At 38.6% G+C, this 15,313-nt stretch overlaps 2 protein-coding genes, 1 non-coding gene and 1 pseudogene across 3 annotated transcripts; all 4 read right to left on the reverse strand.

Moving 5' to 3' along the window:
* Positions 1-723: 723 nt before the first annotated feature.
* On the reverse strand, positions 724-834 carry LOC130734724 (U6 spliceosomal RNA; annotated as a pseudogene).
* Positions 835-1,513: 679 nt separating this feature from the next.
* On the reverse strand, positions 1,514-1,964 carry LOC130720063 (sucrose synthase-like). The gene is made up of 2 exons (XM_057570649.1): positions 1,671-1,964; positions 1,514-1,579 (listed from the first exon to the last, which is right to left on the reverse strand). Exons 1-2 carry the CDS (start codon positions 1,962-1,964, stop codon positions 1,514-1,516), a joined length of 360 nt encoding a protein of 119 aa, XP_057426632.1.
* An 11,082-nt stretch (positions 1,965-13,046) lies between these two features.
* LOC130720071 (sucrose synthase-like) lies at positions 13,047-13,955 on the reverse strand. The gene is made up of 3 exons (XM_057570662.1): positions 13,873-13,955; positions 13,592-13,784; positions 13,047-13,199 (listed from the first exon to the last, which is right to left on the reverse strand). The coding sequence occupies exons 1-3, from the start codon at positions 13,953-13,955 to the stop codon at positions 13,047-13,049; spliced, it is 429 nt and encodes a 142-aa protein (XP_057426645.1).
* A 1,109-nt stretch (positions 13,956-15,064) lies between these two features.
* On the reverse strand, positions 15,065-15,167 carry LOC130734711 (U6 spliceosomal RNA). Its single transcript, XR_009018070.1, has one exon. It is a non-coding gene; the product is annotated as a U6 spliceosomal RNA (small nuclear RNA).
* Positions 15,168-15,313: the final 146 nt, after the last annotated feature.

A 15,313-nucleotide genomic window follows, 5' to 3' on the forward strand; every position in this document is an offset into this window, starting at 1 on the left:
AACATAGTGCTGATTTGGCACAGAATCAAAAATTCAGTGCAACGGAACAATTCTGTATCTAATTTTTATGTGAAATGAATAATGCCTATGCTTGAGCAAGATATCAAGTTCAAATTTCGACATTTGATAGGATAGACCACACTGCAATTAATTTTACCAACAATTACTAACAGAAATGAAACCATGATATATCTGATGGAAACAATTAAATAACAATAAAATTAACAGCAAAAATGCTTTACTTCTCAATTCTCATCCTGCCAACTGAAGAAAATAAGGGATAGTCTGATAAGGGGAACTTGATGAAAGCTAGTGTTGTGATTTAGATGGAAGGCAAAAGGAAAGCCCTATTTATGATATAGAACATCTCTATAAAAGATCCAGTCTCTTCTGCCCATTTGTGAGATCTAACCCCAATGATATTCTAAGATACTAAACTGAATTGGGACAGCAAAATTCTAGAAGAAAGAAAAAGACATCTTTCAAAGATGAAAAAAACTAACTCTTCTGCAGCATCAACTTAAGCATTGAATAAATTGGCAAACCAATTAGAAGTAAACAGAAATTAAAAAGGGAGGACACGCATAATATTGCATAATATCCGGGCAGTATTATTTTATCATTGCACAGAATTCTACATAGATTTGTGCAAATAAAAATCAGGACATTCTTGAACAGAAAATTGGATAATATTTGGACCCCAATAGAAGAAGACTGGAGTAAAAAAAATTGGGCCATCTCTCCATTTGCGCGTGTCATTCTTGCGCAGGGGCAAGGGGCGATGCTAATCTTCTTTGCATCATTCCAAATTTATCCGATGTCCCTCGGAGGAACACACTTTGCAGATGAGCATATATTTATAGACACAAACTATGTTAAAAGTCAATCAGTGTGAGACAAGTTGCAGTGAGACAAGTAGATGCAAATAGAACCACAAATCCTGCTCAACCTCAACTCTGGAGCTAACAAAAAGCACCGTACCCTTCATCAACTAACACTACAAAAAATGCGCTATTTAGCGGGGGTTTTTTTTCACATTTAGCGGCGGTTTTTGACCCCCGCGGCTCATTTAGCAGGGTTTTGAAAACCCCTCCTGATAGACTCGCCACGCGTATACCATGGCGGTTTTTAACAACCCTTCGGACATGGAATTATTTAGCGGCGTGTTTTTAGCGGGTGTTTCATACCGCCACAAAGTATTTTTTTTTTCTAAAACACAGATCAAACAATCAAAAGTTTTTCCTATAGCCATGGAAAATGTAAATATGTAAATTTTTGTCACTAATCATGTAAAAATCTAGCCTCAAACCAGAACTTGCAAAACAATAATGCATTAGAAAGAAAGAAAGAAAATTCCTCAGTTTATAAACACATGACCTAAGGAAATAAGTAGACTAAGTAGTTAATACTAAACATATACTGTTCAGCAACATGAATGTACAGCCAAAGAATCATGTTAAACTAACAGCTACCAGGGAAATCAGCAACATGAATGTACAGCCAATGAATGCACTCACATAATTCCAACGATCAGATCAGGCTTCCCTTGCAACTCTTTGGCAAGCTCATGAGCAGCATCCTAATGACAAGAAATAATTAAAATCAAGGTCAAATTCAAATAAAAGCATCAAAATTGTAGAACAACATCAGAATCATGGTTAGCCATTTACCTCGGTGTAAGTTTCTAGGTAGGGCCAGACTTCGAATCTTGAGATCCATTTGCGGATAGTTCCCTTCTCATTTCTTAAGGGAACGCGAAGAATGTGGCAATGCTCTGCATTTAACAGCATCCAAAGGCACCAATTAGAGAAATATACATACATTATAGACAAAGCAAGCTTCTCCTCAGAATTAAATTTTGGCTTTAGAATCAATTGTAGACAGATTTCTAAACATGCGACAGGACTTACAATGAGAATGCGAGGAACAATATCCAAGCCTTGTTGCTTAATGCGTTGGAGCATCTTGATATGTAAATAAGTAACACAAGAAAGGGGGGTTTGAATTGTGTTCTTAAAAATTACTTGTTAAAACTTTAGTTTATGAAAAGAAGATAAGTTCTTAAGAAAATTGTTCTGGTGACTTTTCAAAAACTGTTTAGTGCAGCGGAAGTAAGTAAATAAAGCAGAACGATCAGCACACATGAATTTATACTGGTTCACCCTAAACGATTGGGCTACGTCCAGTACTTGGCCACCACCAAGATTTTCACTAGCAAGTATCAAGGACTTCTCCAATACAAGTATTAGACAAGACTTCTCCAAGTATTATCACGGACTTCTCCAAGTGTTGTACAGGACTCCTCCTAGTATTATCACGGACTTCTCCAAGTATTGTACAGGACTCCTCCTACAATCAACAAGATTGTTTGGCTCTACAGGAAATCTCTTCTCAAAAGAGTTGGTGTAGACAATTTATGGCACTGGAACTCTCAAGTGTTTTGGGTTCTGAAAAGACGTTGGAACACACAGGAGTTCAGAATCTAAGAGAGAAGTAAGAGAAGAGGTTTGACTCTTTTAAGGTTTGGTATTCTCTCTTGATTTAGCAGAGGTATGAGATCGGATTTGACTCTTAGGAAATCTGCTGTGAGCTTTGAATGCTTTGAAGAATGTTTTGATTAACTGCTCTGAGTTCTTTCTTTTCTTGCAATAAATTTTTCTCTTCATGTCTTCAATCTTCAGATATGTCCTTTATATATGATCTTGCTAGTTGTGTAGCCGTTGAGACACAAAATCTGGCCGTTGTTTGTAGCCGTTGTGAGTGTCATCTAACCATTGATTCAAATCTCCGGTTGGTAGCTTCATTAAATGCATGCTGCTGTTCAAAGCTATCCTTTAGCCAAAAAGGTGTACTTTGTCAGCTAGTAGGTGGTGATAGCTTTGGGCTACTTTGCAGAAGAGAGACATTTTGGAAAATTGATGTTGACGTGTTGTCCTTTTTCCTCTTCATTGGTCATCGAGACTTCTCTCTTCAAAGGTAAATCAGTTTGCACGTGACCAGATTAGTTTCCTTCTGACTAAAGCATGGGGCAAATAGTTGAGATACAATTTTGACTTTCCCGCTCAAAGACTTCTTCTGAAATTCTGAGGTATGACGTGGCATAGAACGATACATAATAAGTGTCTTCCTAGTTTACTGGACGATGCGATCATATCTTGCGTAAACTTCTTTTTCCTTATAAGGCTTAGGCATATTCGTTGAAGCATGCGACCTTATAATATATATTTCCTGAAAAATGTCATTAACATCTGGAATTAGATTTTACTAGAGAAAAGTATTTATAAAAATTGTTAGGATCAAAATAGGATTGAAACACGTTGTAACACGTTTGAACTTAACAATCTCCCCCTTTTTGATAATGACAATTTTTATTGAAAAGGATAATGATCAAGAGTAAAAAGAATTTATGCTCCCCCTAAATTGGGTAAGATAAATGTTAAAAACAACTTATTCAAAACATATTACTCCCCCTGAGTTGTATACTCCCCCTGAGTTGTATAAAACTTTGGTGTTAGGTTAAGGAAACAACCTTGAACTTGATCTTAACTTTTCTATAACTCCTAATTCCTATTTTGGTGTTAGGTTAAGGAAACAACCTTGAACTTGATCTTAACTTTTCTATAACTCCTAATTCCTATTTTCTCCCCCTTTGGCATTATTAAAAAGAAAGGGAAAAGAATTTAGTAGAAAGGTATAATATGCATAGTAAACATGGCAAACGTTAGTTATAAAACGATAAGCATGATGGAACGATAAAAATATGCATAATCAGTGAACAATTGTCTGAAAACATAAAAGTAAAAGCGAATTGTTCAGGATAGAGAGTTGGCCATTAGCCAAGGCGTGTCAGCAGCTGATCGATTTTCTGAGCAAGAGTCATGAACTGCTGGTTGATGTGGTCACGGTGGTCTTCAAAGTCTTCTCTGGTGACAAATTGAGTCGCCAAGACTTGAGCACTTGAGCTTCCAGCTTCAGTCTTGAAATCAGCTTGAAGTCCCTCAGATTCATCTTCATCAGCAGAACTGTTCAGTTGTGATTCTGTATCTTCTGCTTCTTCAAGCATCTTCTCCTTTCCTTTGTCAGCGTTGGCTTTCTTAGGATGAGAAACAACTTCAGGAATGTGAGTGGGTAGGAGTACAAACACCCAAGTTCCAAATTTCAGTGAGAGCGCGGAGGTCCGATTCATGAGAGAATATGGCAGAGTACCAACATATCCCTCAAAGACACTCAATTTCCAGAACTCTGGATCAGGAACTTTGCAAGCTTGAAGTTGGAACAAGTAGTTGTCACCCTCTTGACGTTTCCACGTGGCGGTGAGCTGATTGCTTGAAGACTTGTCAATCTTTCTTGCCAGAAGGTTCAGGTAGCTTTTGAACGATCCCTTGGTAGTCCTCAAGGTGCGTCTGCGTTGGATAGCAGAGGACACTAGCGTCTGAAGGCGCCTTTTTCTTGCTTGAGAAAAATAGAGAACAGTACCGGATCTGCTTGCCTTCTTAGTGCTTGCTTCCGTGAACGGTTTGAGAGTAGAAGTCATATGCTCATCAGCAATCAATGACTTAGGCAAAGATTGGGCAAGTTGGAATGCAGAGGCATTCTCTTGTGCAACGACAGTTTGGTCAGTGATGAAAGCAGTGTTCATGGTAGAGTTTGGTTGAGATGTGAGTGGTTCATGTGTTGTTTCAGTCAAGGGTTCATTGAGGTTTGTGTTTGGTGGGAGTTTTGGCAATGGTTCAGTGTGGTGTTGTGAATGTGTTGGAGAGGAGTGTGGTGTTTGAGTATTATCAACAAACAGTGAATCCAGAAATTCTTTGTTGGACATTTCAGAAGGAATTTCTTGATAGGGTAAGAGAGAGTTTGCTAACCTTGTGTGAAGGGCAATGTCCTCATCAAAGAAGGGCTCCTCAGGTTCAGCAGAGAGAATCTTCCTTTTCTGATATGCAGGTTGTGGTTCAACAGTAACTTGAGGTTCTTCAAATTGCTTCCTCAATCTCTTTAGCTTTTTGGGTTCAGCCTTCTTAACAGGCGGAGAACCTTTTCCGGATCTGGTTCTTGAAGCGATGGGGTTGGATTGAGACTGCAATGGTGCACCACTCTTCACAATCTTGATTCGAACAGACTGTTCTTCCTCGTCCTTAGGGAACGGTGCGATGCGGAGAGATGCAGGAACAGTTCTCTTGGACGGTTCCTTCTTTGACACATCGGACAGTTCTGTCAGATTTTTCTTCCTTGTCTGGACAGTCTGTACAGCAGATACCTTTTCTTTTCCTTTGGTGGTTTTCCTTGTTCTGGGCAAGAATTCTTCAGGAACTTCAGAGGCATCAAAGGGAATGTGCATCTTGCTCACATCTCCCAGTCTGATTGGTGAAGGAAAGATCACATCTTCATTCAAGCGATCCTCTGATTCCAGAAACTCTTTGATAATACCTTTCTTTTCGAAAATAACAGTCAGCAGCGAGCCAAAAGGAAGGTATCCTTGGCTTTTCTCCAGATAGTTGATCAAGTAGTTCCACATCAAGTGGGCAGGGTTAATTTTCACTCTTTTCAGGATCTTGTACAGTGCGTACCTTGCATGAGCATTTACATAATTTCTTGCACCATCCTTTGGTAGGATAACCTTGCTAATCACAGCATTGTTGAACTTTACATCATCAATGAGATTGCCTACCTCCACAGTCAGTGGTTCCTCTTGATTCTTCCAAATGCACTTCCAGTCATCAACTTTTGCAAACCAATTTGGGGAATATTTTTCACCAACTTCCAACTTCACATTCAGTGCTTCAGCCATGTCGTTGAGAGTCACTGAGATGATCTTGTCATTTACTTTGGAATTAATGACTTGTCTGTGATTTATCACAACGGCACAGTCATAAAATTCCTTTACCAAAGGCACATACACCTCACGCTGAGCCATGGTGTACACCGTCTCCCAGTCCTGATGAAGTAAGTCTGCAAGCCCAGCCATCTTCACGAAGGCAAACACCTTCAGATCAAAGTACCTTGGGGACACAAGAGAGTTGTCACCCAGTTTCTCAGTTTTCACGGCTCCAACCTCCTTGAGTTGAACAGAGCGTTGGCGGTTGATCCTCTCTGATCTCCTCTGGATGATCTCCATTTCTTCAGCAGAGTAAGGTGTTTTACCACCTTTCTTGGATTGGGCCTTAGATTTGGAAGGGGCTTTGGAAGAGGTAGCAAGAACTCCGGCCATTTGGGAATGAGAGGAAGTTTCAGAGAAGGCTTAGGGTTTCTTTACTTGGAAGAGAGAGAGAGTAAGTGTCAAATGAAGTGAGGTGAAAGAGAAAGAAGGAAATCTTTTGGATATATTTGATTTGGAATAAGGAATGGCAGTTTTGGATGGTGTGCAGATGGCGGTTTTCTTTTCATGAGAGAGAAACTATTAAACAATTGAGCAGTTGAGACCACGCGCGTTAAAAGTAAGAGAGATAACTGCTTCGCATTTAATGTGATGAGACCTTTCAAAGTTCACTGTTGTAGCACGTGCAAGAGTAATGATGCATTGAACTAAACAATGTCTTTGCCAGCTGTTAACCAAACGATATAGATTTCCTGAGAGCAACTTCATTGAACAGAGAGTTGTTGAACGATTTGATCTACTGGTTGAACAGTGAGGAGACAGAACAGTGCGGATGTTCTTCGAAGAACGAAACCTGCAAAATAGAAACCTTTGTTTCCATACCTTTTATTGAGCAGAGTGCATATTTATCCTTGTTCTTAGATCTGAGAATCTGCCTTCCAAAAGAGGTTTCGTGAGTATGTCAGCAAGTTGATCTTCTGTGTGTATATGAGATATATCAATGTTTCCCTTTGCCACAAGGTCTCTAATGAAATGATGTTTGATCTCAATGTGCTTTGTTCTTGAATGCTGAACTGGATTCTTGGCAATATTGATAGCACTTGTGTTATCACATAAAAGAGGTATCTTGTTTTCATGAATGTTGTAATCCTCAAGTTGATGCTTTATCCACAGGAGTTGTGTACAACAAGAACTTGCTGCCACATATTCAGCTTCAGCAGTGGATAAGGAAATAGTGCTTTGACGTTTACTTGTCCAGGATACTAAACAGTTTCCCAGAAAGTGACATCCTCCACTAGTGCTTTTCCGTTCAACTCGATCACCAGCATAATCCGCATCACAAAATCCTTTCAACCTGAAATCTTCACCTTTCTCATATAATAGACCAAGATTAGCAGTACCAATTAAATATCTAAAGATTCGCTTAACAGCACTAAGATGAGATTGCTGTGGGTTTACCTGAAACCTTGCACATAGACAAACACTAAACATTATGTCTGGTCTGCTGGACGTTAAATAAAGAAGTGAACCAATCATCCCTCTGTACGATGTTGGGTCAACTGGTGAGCTTTCATCACTTTTGTCCAGAACAGTGTTGGGATACATAGGAGTACTCATCTCATTTGACTTGTGCATGTTGTATTTCTTGAGCATATCCTTTATGTACTTGGACTGATGTATGAAGATCTTGTCTTTCTCTTGCTTGATTTGAAGTCCCAGAAAGAATTTCAGTTCTCCCATCATACTCATTTCAAATTCACTTTGCATGAGAGTGGAAAATTCTTTACACAGTTTATCGCTAGTTGCACCGAAGATGATATCATCAACATACAATTGTACAAGGATGTAGTCGTCCTTCAATTGCTTCCTGAAGAGGGTGTTGTCAATCTTTCCTCTTGAAAAACCATTCTTTATGAGAAAGTTGCTTAGACGATCATACCAAGCCCTTGGGGCTTGTTTTAAACCGTACAGAGCTTTCTTCAACCTGTACACGTAGTCTGGAGTGGATGGTTCTTCAAAGCCTGGAGGTTGCTTCACATAGACTTCCTCTTCAATTACTCCGTTCAGAAAGGCGCTTTTGACATCCATTTGATATAGCTTGATGGAATGTTGACATGCAAAAGCTAGGAGTATCCTTATTGCTTCAATTCTTGCAGCTGGTGCGAACGTTTCAGTGTAGTCAATTCCTTCTTGTTGGTTGTAACCTTGTGCTACTAGTCTCGCTTTGTTTCTAGTGACTTTCCCATTTTCATCCATCTTGTTTCTGAAGACCCATTTAGTACCAATGATAGATTTTCCAGTTGGTCTTGGAACTAGGGTCCATACTTGACTTCTTTCAAATTGATTTAGTTCTTCTTGCATAGCCAGAATCCATCCTTCATCTTGTAGAGCCTCTTCAACGTTCTTTGGTTCAATCTCTGAGATGAATGCGCTGTTTGATTCTTCTCTGAATGCTGATCTGGTCTTTACTCTTTCTGATACACTTCCAATGATTTGCTCTGGTGGATGATCACTTCTGTACTTCCACTCCTTTGGAAGTGAGATTCCGCTTGAAGTCATGACTTGGTCAGACTGTTCAGGAATAGTACCAAGAGGTGACGGAGATTGATCTTCATGAACTGATTCTGATGGTTGAGCTCTTGTTGTGTCGTCATCTGCTTCATCATGATCTGATAGGTCTAGATTGAGAAAATCTCTTTCTAAACGATCAACGGCCTTGATTGAACTATCATCAAACTTGACATTGATAGATTCTTCAACAACTTTTGTTCTTGAGTTGTAAACTCTATAGGCTTTGGAGTGAGAAGAATATCCAAGGAGAATTCCTTGATCAGACTTATTGTCAAATTTTCCGATGTTGTCCTTGGTGTTGAGAATGTAACACTTGCATCCAAATGGATGAAAGTACGATACAGTTGGCTTTCTATCTTTCCATAGTTCATATGGAGTCTTTTTCAACATGGGTCGCATAGATATTCTATTCTGAATGTAGCATGCAGTTTCAATAGCTTCAGCCCAGAAATACTTTGGTAGGGAGGTTTCACTGAGCATTGTCCTTGCCATTTCTTGAAGTGATCTATTATTCCGTTCAGCTACACCGTTTTGCTGTGGTGTCCTTGGAGCTGAGAACTGATGGCTGATACCTTCTTGTGCACAGAATTTTTCAAAATCTTCATTCACAAACTCTCCTCCTCTGTCACTGCGAATGGCTGTGATGCAGTAGCCCTTTTCATTTTGAACTCTTTTGCTGAAGATCTTGAATGCTTGGAATGTTTCATCCTTGCTTCTTAGGAAGTAGACCCAACAGAATCTTGTGTAGTCATCGATAATGACAAAACAAAATCTTTTTCCAGAAACACTAGCTACCCTAGTGGGACCAAACAAATCCATATGTAAGAGGTCCAGAGGTTTGCTAGTACTGACAAGGTTTTTAGCACGACAGGAGGTACGATGCTGTTTGCTTTGAGTACATGCAGAACATGTAGCATCAGATTTAATAGATAGTTTTGGCAAACCACGTACTAAGTCATTACTTATGATTTTAGTAATGGTCCTTAAGGATGCATGCCCTAGCTTCCTATGCCAAAGCCATGTATTATCCTCTGATGATACTAGACAAGTTACATTTTGATTTGCTAGGTTTTCCAAGTTCGTCTTATATAGATTCCCTTGTCTCTGAGCTTCAAAGATGATTTTGTCATCGGAATCAGTAACACTACACTTCACTTTATTAAAGGAAACAGTGAACCCACTATCACATAATTGACTTATGCTAAGTAGATTATGTTTTAACCCTTCAACTAATAAGACATTATTAATTACTGGAAGAGGTTCCTTACCAACAGTACCTTCTCCAACAATGAATCCTTTTTGATTTCCACCAAAGGTTACACATCCACCATCAGATCTAACTCGAATCTTGGGGAACATAGACTTTTCTCCCGTCATATGACGCGAGCATCCACTGTCCAGGTACCATTGTTGGCGTTTCCTTCGTTCTGTTAAGTAAATCTGCAACAGGAATTATTGATTTCTTAGGTACCCAGATTTTCTTGGGTCCTATAGGGTTAGTTGCACGCTTGGGAGGAATCTTCTTCTCATAGAAGATTTTCTTTCCTTCCCTTTCTATTGAACAGTTCACAACAAATTTAGATTCACTATCAATAGAAGAAGTAAACGATATATCAGACATAGTTTCATTAGACGGTTCACTGCTGTCAAAACCCAGACCACTTTTATCATATAAGTCTCTATTGTTTCCACATAGTTTAACTAAGTTGTCATGCCCTATTGTGAAAGTAGATAAATCATCAATCAAAACTTTGATTCTTTTCTTTAAAGCAGATACTTCCATTGTGGAGTCTTGTTTCTTTAAAAACTCATTTTCAAGAATAATGGAATCTTTTTCTTTTAAAACTTTCTCATGTTCTTTTTGCAACTTGGAAAACTGTTTCTTCAGGTTCTTGTATTTTTCAGATAAAGTGTAAGAATGTTCAAGCAGTTCATTAAACTCTTCTTCAAGATTTTCAGATCTTACCTCATCATCTTCATCATCATCTGATCCATCTACTGAAGCCATGAGAGCGAATAGAGATTCTTCATCTTCTTCTTCCTCGTCATCTTCAGAGTTGTTTTCAGAATCATCCCAGCCAGTTACTAGAGCTTTCTTCTTCTTGTAGAATGGTTTCCTGACAGGCTTTTTAGCTAGTCTAGGACATTCTGGTTTGATGTGACCTGGCTTTTTGCATTCGAAACATGTAATGTTGCTTTTGTCTGCAGTTGAGGTGCTTTCACCTTTGTGTGGAAAGGATTTCTTTTTCTGACTTGATTCTCTTTTGTTGTCCTTCTTCAGGCCTTTTCCTCTTTGTTGTTTGATCCACATCTTTTTGAACTTTCTGTTGAACAGTGCTTGCTCATCATCGGACAGTTCTTCTGAGGAATCTTCTTCATCAGACATTTCTTTCGTCTGACTGTTTTTGGAGATGTTAGCTTTGAAGGCGATGCTTTTCTGCTTCTTTAGGCTTTCATCTTGAGAAAGTTCAATCTCATGAACCTTCAGAGATCCCAGGAGATCTTCAAGTTTTAGTGTGCTAAGATCTCTTGCTTCTTGGATAGCAGTAACTTTGGGTCTCCATCTTTTAGGAAGGCACCTCAGTATTTTTGTGATTTGATCAATGTGTGCGTATGTGCGATCGAGATTTCGAAGACCATTGATAATGGTTTGAAATCTTGCGAACATTTCATCAATGGTTTCATTTTCCTTCATTTTGAAGGTTTCATATTCAGCCACTAGTAAACTTACTTTGGCTTGACGTACATTTGCTGTACCTTCATAGGCAAGCCCTAGAGCTTCCCATACTTCTTTGGCAGTTGCGAGTCCATCAACTTTGTCCAACTGAGCTTTGCTTAAGGCACATAAGAGAAATAGTTTTGCCTTTGAATTGAGTTGATAGTCTTTGCGTTGAGCTTCTGTCAGCTGATCTTTCTTGATGGGTTCACCAGCGTCATCTTTATGGACGATGTTTCCATTTTCAACGATATCCCACAACTTGTAGCTTGAGGATTCTATGAAAAGTTGCATGTGCGTCTTCCAGTAGGGATATTCGGTTCCATCAAAGAAAGGAGGCTTGTTGGTGGATGAGCCCGTAGCGATAGCTTGATCTTCTGCCATGGATCTTTACTCTACACTTGTTAAGATGTTAGTTCTAGAGCCTAAGCTCTGATGCCAATTGATATGTAAATAAGTAACACAAGAAAGGGGGGTTTGAATTGTGTTCTTAAAAATTACTTGTTAAAACTTTAGTTTATGAAAAGAAGATAAGTTCTTAAGAAAATTGTTCTGGTGACTTTTCAAAAACTGTTTAGTGCAGCGGAAGTAAGTAAATAAAGCAGAACGATCAGCACACATGAATTTATACTGGTTCACCCTAAACGATTGGGCTACGTCCAGTACTTGGCCACCACCAAGATTTTCACTAGCAAGTATCAAGGACTTCTCCAATACAAGTATTAGACAAGACTTCTCCAAGTATTATCACGGACTTCTCCAAGTGTTGTACAGGACTCCTCCTAGTATTATCACGGACTTCTCCAAGTATTGTACAGGACTCCTCCTACAATCAACAAGATTGTTTGGCTCTACAGGAAATCTCTTCTCAAAAGAGTTGGTGTAGACAATATATGGCACTGGAACTCTCAAGTGTTTTGGGTTCTGAAAAGACGTTGGAACACACAGGAGTTCAGAATCTAAGAGAGAAGTAAGAGAAGAGGTTTGACTCTTTTAAGGTTTGGTATTCTCTCTTGATTTAGCAGAGGTATGAGATCGGATTTGACTCTTAGGAAATCTGCTGTGAGCTTTGAATGCTTTGAAGAATGTTTTGATTAACTGCTCTGAGTTCTTTCTTTTCTTGCAATAAATTTTTCTCTTCATGTCTTCAATCTTCAGATATGTCCTTTATATATGATCTTTCTAGTTGTGTAGCCGTTGAGACACAAAATCTGGCCGTTGTTTGTAGCCGTTGTGAGTGTCATCTAACCATTGATTCAAATCTCCGGTTGGTAGCTTCATTAAATGCATGCTGCTGTTCAAAGCTATCCTTTAGCCAAAAAGGTGTACTTTGTCAGCTAGTAGGTGGTGATAGCTTTGGGCTACTTTGCAGAAGAGAGACATTTTGGAAAATTGATGTTGACGTGTTGTCCTTTTTCCTCTTCATTGGTCATCGAGACTTCTCTCTTCAAAGGTAAATCAGTTTGCACGTGACCAGATTAGTTTCCTTCTGACTAAAGCATGGGGCAAATAGTTGAGATACAATTTTGACTTTCCCGCTCAAAGACTTCTTCTGAAATTCTGAGGTATGACGTGGCATAGAACGATACATAATAAGTGTCTTCCTAGTTTACTGGACGATGCGATCATATCTTGCGTAAACTTCTTTTTCCTTATAAGGCTTAGGCATATTCGTTGAAGCATGCGACCTTATAATATATATTTCCTGAAAAATGTCATTAACATCTGGAATTAGATTTTACTAGAGAAAAGTATTTATAAAAATTGTTAGGATCAAAATAGGATTGAAACACGTTGTAACACGTTTGAACTTAACACATCTCTCATTCTCCAATGCACGCACTTGATCCAAGATGTACACAACCTAGATTAGAGAATAAGTAAAGCATGTAAGTTAACCATGAAAGGTAAATTAGTATGAGAAATAGTACACATGGAGCATTTCATCTAAAACAACATGGCCACCGGTATCAGGGTATCCCAAGACATTGTCTTGAGCAAAGTAACCATGGGGTGAAGTGTGCCTAAGAACTCTTCAGCTTTCCTCAGAACATGTTGGAGAGCATTCGGAGTTTGAATCCTGTCATTCAACATCAAAGTCTACAAATGCAGAGAAATCTCTGTCAGTAAACTCAAAACGCACACACACATAAGACAACATATGTACAAGAATGAATAAATCATCTTAATATAAAGATAGGATTGGAAATATTGGATTTATATTCTAGATCTGGTTATTAGACATGGTTCAAACATGGATGTGGATATTCAGGTCATAAATTCATTGAAGAATATGCAAATACTATTAGATGTTACTAATAGCATGTTTAGATCAACTCTATTTCATCAGAATCAATTTTGAAACGCAGAAGCTACTCACAGTTTTAGAATCAATTGTAGAATAGTTTCCAAACATGCACTAAATATGGATGATACATATGCATACATGTCACTACCATGAAAAATTACAATCAACGACGAGAAACAGGTACCTTTCCATTGTAGTTGTGAAGTCTGAGAGATTCCAGAAGTGGATGCAAGCTCTCCTTGTCATGGAAGAGTTTAGTAGAAAGGTGGCGATTGAGGAATTCCACACCATTCCCAATTGACTTGTTCAGGGTTGGGCGAGGAAACGATGCATTAAATGGTTCAAAGTCCAACTCAAGCACAAAGTTGCCATTAGAACTACAACAAGATTGAGACCAACTCTTACCATTTGAGTAACATAACAAATTACACTGGAAAACAAAACTTAAAGGCTGTGAAACCTTACCTTCCATCAACAAGTTCCTCCTTGAAGTGAAATTTCACATAGATTAAACATCTTATACCAATCCACAATATATTAATAAGCATTTTGGATATGTTACTACTTAATTACTAGTGTAAAAATGAGTGAAAACGTTAACAGAGAGTACAAGCCATTCACTTTTTCTATCAAAATAAAACACAAATTTATGAATTGACAAGGTAGACATTTCTTGTTTGGAAGATCATATTCATCATCATAAGATTTAATATGAATAACTACATCATGAGTGCTATGCCACAATCAAGTAAATCAGTAATACAGGGATTCTTTTACCTACTTGCTATGTGAATAAAGAAAGACAGGTAACTGCTTTTAATTTTATGGTCTTCAAAATAAGTCAACTAAGAACTTAAACATCCCAAAACTCCAATAATAAGAATCAAAATTCCTTTAAATTCTAAAAAGCATGATTAGTAATTTATAACTCCAAAGTCCAAACACATTCAGGAAATTACGAGGCATAAATCTGATTTAGAAAAGAATACATGCTCCATCACATGGCTTAGTAAGAATTTCTTGAGTGCTATCGCAATACTATTAAAACATCAAAAGGTGACTGGATTAGAGCAACCTTTGATTCCATCCAACAACAACCTTATAAATATAAGAAAGTTGCTCATAGCTTTATATAACTAAACGATCGTCAAAGTTGGATTTCCCCATATCCTACAGTGGGGGGGGGGACCCTAAAAGCAGCACAACATGCAATCATATAATATAACATTGCAAAACACCAAAGACTAGGTGGATCAGATAATACATACATGTACACAACCCTCTTCAGCAAGCTACCCATCACGGGTCCTCGCAGTATCATCATAGAACTCAATAATCACACGAACATGGAAAAGTTTTATATCGAATACTAAAAAAGGATCAGGATCAATGTGCTCAATGAAATAAAACCTAAAGAATAACCTATCAACCAGACTTCACACTAGAGAATGAAAACCTAATTTAGAAATCTGAATAGGTTAATTAAGAAACAATCAGTACCAGAGAATACAGCATGCGACGGAGTAGAGGTTGTTGAGTCTCTGAGCGATGCATCCATGAGAAAATCGTCGAGAGAACTGCGAATGAAGAAATCGGTGGAAAACGAGGAGAAATCGCACCGGCGCTCAAAGAAAATCCCATTAGCAGCATCAACGCCACAATGTCACTGAATTTCTCGATTTGTGCGTGTCATCCTTGCGCAGGGGCCATGCTAATCTTCTATGTATCGTTCCAATTTTATCGGATGTCCCCAAAGGGACGAACCCAATTGCTAAGTACCTGCTTATAAACGCTCATATAGTATCAAAATCAACCGGTGTGGGACTTGAAATAGCTGAAAAACGGTGTTCAACATCAGCGGACCTGGCAGCATACAAGAAGCATCCAAGCTCCCCCCCTAGAGTGT

This window comes from Lotus japonicus, chromosome 1 (assembly GCF_012489685.1).
Source record: "Lotus japonicus ecotype B-129 chromosome 1, LjGifu_v1.2".
In the NCBI taxonomy this organism is placed as follows: Eukaryota; Viridiplantae; Streptophyta; class Magnoliopsida; order Fabales; family Fabaceae; genus Lotus; species Lotus japonicus.

Coding starts and splice junctions, on each gene's coding strand:
- LOC130720071 (XM_057570662.1), bottom strand. CDS start 13,955: ATGCTTATTAATATATTGTGGATTGGTATAAGATGTTTAATCTATGTG. Junction 13,785..13,872: donor GAGGAACTTGTTGATGGAAG/GTAAGGTTTCAC, acceptor ATCTTGTTGTAG/TTCTAATGGCAACTTTGTGC. Junction 13,200..13,591: donor TTCACAACTACAATGGAAAG/GTACCTGTTTCT, acceptor CTGCATTTGTAG/ACTTTGATGTTGAATGACAG.
- LOC130720063 (XM_057570649.1), bottom strand. CDS start 1,964: ATGCTCCAACGCATTAAGCAACAAGGCTTGGATATTGTTCCTCGCATT. Junction 1,580..1,670: donor ACCTAGAAACTTACACCGAG/GTAAATGGCTAA, acceptor TCTTGTCATTAG/GATGCTGCTCATGAGCTTGC.